Genomic DNA, 7,618 nt, shown 5'->3' on the forward strand with positions numbered 1-7,618 from the left:
TGTTAGTGTGACTCCTTCACAGATGCTAGCAGTTGCCAGCAGCAGGTAACGTACTCAAATAGGAAGTCCCACTGAGGGGTCATAAAGTGGGAAGACCTGCTCAGGGGTCTCCCTTATGCTGTTGGCATATTTCCCTGAGTGTCAGTCAAATTTCCCTCCAATCCAGCATGACTGCTCAGTGAAGGATCCCTGTAACAGGACGCTGACAGACTGGTCGGGCACAAGGGTCTCAGCTTTCCTGGGGCACTGACAGACAAATTAAATACTAAGTGTCAAGGAAATCTTCCCTTCTCATGTGACAGTTTGCCAACCACCAGGCTGTAATTCCTTGCAGAAGCTCTAAGACTGCAGACACACACATGCCAGTGGGACCTGGAGCATGAGCCTGCCTAGAAAAATGTTGGTGGCTACTCTAAGCATGATCACTCCAATGACAGTACTTACTAAATCTCCCTTGACTTCAGTGAAAGGCAAGACACTTTGTTTTGAATACTATTGTGGTGGGTTGACCGTGGCTGGATGCCAGGTGCCCACCAAAGCCTCTCTATCAATCAGTTCCCTCCTCAGCTGGATAAAATACAACAAAAGCTCATGAGCTGATATAAGGACAGGCAGACATCACTCACCAATTACCGTCACAGAGAAAAAAGGGAGAAATTAACTGAATTTATTACAAATCAAAATCAGAGTAGGATAATGAGAAGTAAACCAAATCTTTAAAACACCTTCCCCCCATTCCTTTCTCCTTTCCAGCATTGACTTTATTCACGATTCTCTCCGTCCTCCCCACCAGCAGTGCAGGTAGATGAGAACAAAGCTTACGGTCAGTTCATGCCACTGCTTGCCCCTCAGGAAGAGGAGTCCTTGCACTGCTGCAGCATGAGGTCCTTCCTACAGGAGATAGTTCTCCATGAACTTCTCCAATATGAGTCCTTCTCATGGGCTGTGGTTCTTCATGAGCTGCTCCTCTATGAGGTGCCTTCCCTGGGGTCAGTCCTTCAGGAACTGCTCCAGCATGGGTCCTTCCATGAGGTCAGTCCTTCACGAACAGCTCTAAAGTGGGTCCCCTATGGGGTCAGAAGTCCTACCAGGAAACCTGCTCTTCTCTCCACAGGCCCACAGGTCCTTCCAGGACCTGCTCCAACATGGGGCTCTTCTACAGGCTGCAGGTGGACTTCTGCTTCCCTCTGTGGACCTCCATGCGCTCCAGGAGGACAACCTGCTTCGCTATGGGCTGCATCATGGGCTGCAGGGAAATCTCAGCTCCAGTACCTGAAACACATCCTCTCCCTCCTTCTTAGCTGACTTTGGTGTCTGTAGAGCTGTTTCTCTCACATACTCTCACTCCTCACTTCCCTGACTGCAATTGGTTCTGCCCAATAACTTTGCCTTCTTAAATACGTTATCCCAGAGGATAACGTATAACGTTATATCCCGGAGGATAACTGCCATGGCTGAAGGTCTTGGAGCCGGCTGGCATTGCGTCTGCCAGACATGGGGGAAGCTTCCAGCAGCTTCTCAAAGAAGCCACTCCTGTAGCCTCCCTGCTACCAAAACCTTGCCATGCAAACCAATACACATATCAACTTCACGGAAACCTAAATATAAGCAAGAATAAGTCCAATATAAAGTTTTGTTGCAGGTCTGCAAGTTCTTCCTCCTGCACAGGAAAAACATGCCAACTATGCATAGGCACTCTGTTGAACTTTTCCTGCATTCTTCTTTCCTTCTGGTTCTCTCCCCAGATTCAAAAGAGCTTCTGATCATGACCTTATCTAATGAACAGTGAACAAGACACAGTTTGCTGGGTTTCTCTCCATGCTGCATCACTCTTCCCATCGTGTACAAAATCAGAGTCATTTACAGCAGCACTCTCTAGAGTATCAGCTTCATTCCAGCATTCACATGAACAGCACAATTCACAAGTCACCTTGGTGAGTTGTTTCTTTTGATTAGATTGTCTCCTCAAGAACAAAAAGAAAGACCAATAAAGGATGTGTGAGGGCAATAATATTAGGATCATCTTCAAATATTTCATTTATCATAGAGTCACAGAATGGTTTGCGTAGGAAGGGACCTCAAAGATCATCTTGTTACAGCCCCATGCCATGGGGCTAGATCAGGTTACTCCAAGCCTTGTTCAATGTGGCCTTGAACATTCCCAGAGACTCAGTTGTATGAGAGGAGAATAAGTAGGACAATGAGTATATAAAAGATTTGATCTCTCAAGTGATTCTTCTGCTTTGGGAAACAGAGTAGCGTATTTTCTCTGGTTACAGAAGCTGCTCCAAACTGTTGACTTGTTTGCTAGAGTTCTTTGATCACAGAAAGCTTGAACAGCTGCAGCTGGAGACAGATTTGTCACTATCAGACTGGTTTTTCTTTCAGTTCTTGTGACCTTATGACTAAAGCTGCTTCTGTAGAGACTACCAAGTCCAAGCACATCTGGTATGGACAACCATGCTGGTGCTTATGAACCAATACCATGACAAGAACAGTGCAAGTTACATTCTTTTGATAGTTCTCTACACTAATAACAGTTTGAAACTCTTCTTCTGTATGTCAGAATATTTCCTATGCACTCCACCACCCAGTTCTGCTAGTGCTCTGTACAAACTTGGTGTTATTTTTAGTCCATTTCAAAGTGACAATCTGAGACACAGAATAAAAAGGAAATTTGTTCCCTGAAATTTGGCCTTTAAATTTTAGAAAGAGAAGTCAAATACTGCCATCCAGATCCAGTTTTTCTGAACCTGCCCTGCATTTATGTGGCTAAGCTTGAGTATTTGTACAGGAACATGCACTCAGATACACAAATACAGCAGTGTCTTTCTGTTCCTACTTCCATATTCATGTTTATGGAAATTTTGTTTTTTTTAAAAAACATGCTGTCATTCCTTCCTTGTGTTTCTACATCCTTCTGTCTATTGGCAAAGCGTTTTTTCCCAGCTTGATTTATACACTATGCCGACGGTTGTTTATCATGGCCACAATGTGTGACAGGTCCAAACTTTTTATCATAACCTCCATGAACTCCTCATCTTTCCTTGCTCCCTCCACAAATTCATCCAGAGAAAGTTCACCTGTGTCAGACACAAATAAAAGGCATCAGAATCCACATCTGACAGAAAAAGGAGTACAGTAGTCTAACTTGAGAGACCACTTACTGTATAGGCACTGTTCTGAAGCACTGTTCTAAAGACCTCAGAGAGTCTTCTTAAGCTTTTATGAAACATCCCCAGTATCTAGACAAAACCAGCTTCCTTTTTTTCCCCATACAAGGGAAGTGGCACATAAGAAAGAATGATACATGTGGGTAGCTAAGGAGTGGGATCATAGCATCCTTTTTGGCTCAACCTGTCATAGTAAAAACCTGCTCTATGCTTGCTGGTTTTCAAGGATAAAGCAACTGACAGAGGCTGTGACAGGCAGAAACAGATTTTTCTGACCTAGGCCAAAAAGCCCTTGTGCAGGGAAGCAGCTCAGCAGAGTTATTCTGGAATAACAAAAGAGCCTGTCAGAAAGTAGTGAGCACCTGAAGTAGCAAGGAAAGAGATACCTCTTGGGGACATACAGGGACCACAGTGACATTGACCAACTTTTGACTGAGCACTTAATGTTCCTGCTGTACTGCCTGCAGCAGACCCAGTGAAGAAACTGTGAACTTCAACATTAAATTCCAGTTCTTCCTTTCCATTCTGAAATACTTAGGAGCAGCTGGGGCTATTTGTTACTATTTCCCACTTCTAACTGGCATGAGCTACACAGCAACATAGAAAAAGGAAAACAAAACACCACTCCAGAACCCCACTACCAAACTCATGTGAATAGAACAAGCTGACTCAGTAGAGGGAACAAATCCTGTCACACTGATTATGTATAATGCCAGAAGAAAAATCCTTTTTGGTCCATGGAGAATGCATTACTGGCTGAGAATGCAAACAGAAAGAAAATATGAAATGAAGAGGCCTAAAGTTCAATCAAATAAGGAAGAAATGGATGTTACTCTGTAGAACAGAGACTGACTGAGCTGGATGACAAAGGCAGGAATCTTACCGTCGCCGTTTACATCAATCCTGTCAAAGACTCGGCTGGTGAACTCTTCTGCACTAGTTTCATGGTCACCACCATTAATAGCTCGAATAGCCTAAAATAAAGGAGCAAGAACAAGAAGCTGCCTAATGACTCCCAGACTGATTACACAGGTCAGCATAGATTCAGAATAAGACAGTCATGCTTGGTACCTTCCCCATACAAATGAATAAGCATCATAGGAAAACAAAGCACAAATCATCAGGCCTTATGGATGGCACTGAAGGGTGCAAAGGGAGTGTGGCTCTGGAGCATGGAATAAGCAGCAAAACCCAGAGGATTGGCCTAATTCTGCTTAGGTACAGTTTAGGTGCTGCAGAAATGGCAGAATCAGAATCCAGCTAATTGATCCACTTTGGCCCACTTTGTGACCCTATGGTCCACCAAGCCTCAGAAACACTGTCAAACACCCTCCACATTTGACATTATGAAATTCCCTTGTTATACGCTGTGGTCATTTATTTCTATTCTTACTTTCACAATTTCCATTTATATACTGCTTCCTGTGTGTCTGGCTTCTCCCTAGAGCTCACAGAAAATTCATTTTCATCTTGAGAAACTTTAAGCATTATCCACTTTTGTTTGCTACAATTCTCCTTATTCATTACTACACAGTGCAGGGTTCTCTTTTCTTTCAATGCTAATTATTTCCTTTGTTTAAGGATGTCCATGAAATATGTGACTCCAGAGCCTTTATACTAAGACTATTCATTTTCTAGTTTTTACCTTTTGATATTTGGTAATTTTCTTCGTTCTTTTTCAAATGCTATTTTACTAAAACTAAGTATCATCTCAGCAACTTCCTGAGAATCACCACATAAGGTTACCAAAAAAGACACTGAACTATACCCACAAAATTCAAAGGGCAATACATTTCTTGCCACCAGTTGTTGCCCACCAGACTTGTTTGTCAAGAGCTCTGTGTTAACTATTGCTATCTGTTGCTTCACTGTAATGTCTATTTCTATTGCAAGCTACTAGGAGGAGGCTGTATGTTACTACAGTTATTGATTTTGGCCAGGTCTCTTTGATATCCAGCTCTAAAATTTTTATATAGATCAGAATGCATTATTAACATCTTATTAGTGCTTTATCAAATCAATTTTATGACATTTCTTATTCAGAAATGTAATTTATTTAGGGTCATTGAATCTTGCCTGCATCTTGGTAATTTCCCGTTATCTGGAAAATAATCTGAATTTGGAGCATAATTCATTTTGAGATATTTATAGTGATCTTTATGCCCGTAATCCCAACCCCATCCACAATAGCTATTTGCATACAAACCTTTCCATTCTCAATCATTCTTCTTCAGGCTACTCACCGGAGTCAGAAATGTTTTATTATGCTGATATTTAGGAGTTGATTCTAAAAAGAAAACTGGGAGTAGCTCTCCAACTTCTCATGGGGAAAAGGACATAGGAAGGACACATTGCAGAGATAGCAACTGACAGTCACAGACTCTGAAACCTTGGAAAGTGCAATTTAGGTCATAGGAAGCTAAAACAATTTTACGGTTAGCTATGCTGTAACATAAGCTATGGTGATAAAGAAGAGTCTGTCGAGTCTGCTTATTGCATTATATGGTGGCGGGGAATTCTGCTCAGAGAAGGAATGACGTTAAAGCTCTCATCCATGATCATGCATATGGGAACAGCAAAAGTCTTACTTGTGTGATTTGTCTTTAACGAAAGAGGCAAGGACACAGACCCCTGGAGATTCACCTTAATGATGTTGAGCAGTTCATGTCGGTCAATGCAGCCATTGCCATCTACATCATAGAGCTTGAAATACCACCGCAATTTCTGCTCCATCTTCCCTCGTAGAACGAGGCTGAGGGCAGCCACATATTCCATGAAGTCAATATACCCATCCTGTGGGAAAAAAACCAACAAATTGTGACAGGAATAGACTGAGGAAGTTACTGCTCTGGAGTTGTTCCACCTTATTGCTCCTTAGATTCACAACTGAAAGAGAAAGGCCAACAAATGGCACAGAGACTTGGACTTAGGAAAAATCCTTAGCACACAGACACATGTTATTTCTCTGGCCACTAAATACCTTCCTAAAGTTATCATCTATTACATGTCTAGGCTCCCCTCTGCTCACCCCCTTCAGTGAGGGAACACTCCTTTTCAGTGTGAACAAAGTCCCCTCTGTTCACCAAAGCTGACTGCCTTTGGCCTGCTGGGAGAGAATGTTGAGCCCAGCCCATGGTCTGCAAGTTTTCTGTACTTGTGTGTGGATACAAAAATGCTGCTAGCAAGGATTTTCTTGCTATTTTCTAAGTCCGTGAGAGACTTTTCTCTCTCACGGAAGAAGTAGCAGAGTTCTGTAAACAATGAAACACCTGCAACCTTGAGAAGTCTTGTTTATAGTTCTACTATAGTAGAAAAATATTTTGACAATGGATGTTTTGGGATTTTAGCCAATCACCCCCAAGGGGTGGCTGATCCTTGTTCAATTAGACTATGAAGAAAAAAGTCTATAAAAGAGTTTGTAAAATAAATAAATAGATCAATCTTGCTGCACAATTCCTGCCTGCTGGATCTTCTCTCCTCCTCTCTATGGCTGCGGGACACAGTAATATACCCTAGGGCATTTTAATACTAGTGTGCTCTGCCTTTGTGGGAAACTATGCTGTTCCACTAAACTGTAGATCTCTTCTCCATTTTGTGGAAAATAAAGTGACTGGGGATATTTTTAAAAATACACAGAGCGTGATTTGACCACTGAAAAAAAGTTCAGTATTTAGATTTTTAATATTACATTTCTTGAATCTACAAAGAAACTCACAAAGCTCTTGTTTCTTCTGCAAGGAAAATGCCAGATAGTAAAGGTTCATCGGCCCTAGACTTCTGCTGGCTAAAATTTGAAGTGGTTAAAAACAAACTACAAATAAAACGTATCTAGGTCAAAGATTCCGAATAACTACTTCAAGAAATTACAGAGCAAAAAAAATGAAACTTTCAATTATTAAGGTATTTAATCAAAGTCAGATGCCTTTCTGAAATGGATGTAAATAAACACATGTAAAAGGTGAATGTAGGTGAACTAGCAGAGCACCGCTGTTTTACAGCAAGGATCACAACATTTTAAATACTCATTCAGGGTGGGAAGAAGGGCATGACAGGCTGAGTTATGGCTGGTCAGCCTGGAGAACAGAAGGTTCCAGGGAGACTTTGGTGCCCCTTCCAGTACTTAAAGGGGGCTTAGAAAAAGGCTGGAAGGGTACTTTGGACGAGAGCATGTAGTGAGTGATAGGACACAGGAAAAATGGCCTTAAGCTGAAGGTGGGCAGGTTTAGATGAGGTGTTAGGAAGGAATTTCTGACTGGGAGGGTGGGGAGGCCCTGGCACAGGTTGCTCAGGGAAGCTGTGGCTGCCCCTGGATCCCTGCAAGTGTTCAAGGCCAGGCTGGACGGGGCTTGGAGCACCCTGGAATAGTGGAAGGTGTCCCTGCCCATGACAGGGATGGCACTAGGTGGTCGTTAAGAGTCCCTTCCACCCAGACCATTCCATGCCTC

General features: G+C 42.5%; 1 protein-coding gene across 1 annotated transcript; it reads right to left on the reverse strand.

The window, feature by feature from the left end:
- Window positions 1-735: 735 nt before the first annotated feature.
- On the reverse strand, window positions 736-6,369 carry LOC121660352 (guanylyl cyclase-activating protein 1-like). Its single transcript, XM_042019695.1, has 3 exons — window positions 5,817-6,369; window positions 4,057-4,147; window positions 736-3,083 (listed from the first exon to the last, which is right to left on the reverse strand). The coding sequence occupies exons 1-3, from the start codon at window positions 5,946-5,948 to the stop codon at window positions 2,956-2,958; spliced, it is 351 nt and encodes a 116-aa protein (XP_041875629.1). The 5' UTR covers window positions 5,949-6,369; the 3' UTR covers window positions 736-2,955.
- Window positions 6,370-7,618: the final 1,249 nt, after the last annotated feature.

Source organism: Corvus kubaryi, unplaced genomic scaffold (assembly GCF_017639235.1).
Source record: "Corvus kubaryi isolate FWS band 111438036 unplaced genomic scaffold, C.kubaryi_AGA036_p1.0 30661, whole genome shotgun sequence".
NCBI lineage: Eukaryota > Metazoa > Chordata > Aves > Passeriformes > Corvidae > Corvus > Corvus kubaryi.

Bases quoted from the DNA above. Each gene is read 5' to 3' on its own strand.
- LOC121660352 (XM_042019695.1), bottom strand. From the start codon at position 5,948: ATGGAATATGTGGCTGCCCTCAGCCTCGTTCTACGAGGGAAGATGGAG. The intron at 4,148-5,816 runs GTGAATCTCCAG...CCTTTATTTTAG, and splicing joins AACTGCTCAACATCATTAAG to GCTATTCGAGCTATTAATGG. The intron at 3,084-4,056 runs GTAAGATTCCTG...TGTCTGACACAG, and splicing joins GATTGATGTAAACGGCGACG to GTGAACTTTCTCTGGATGAA.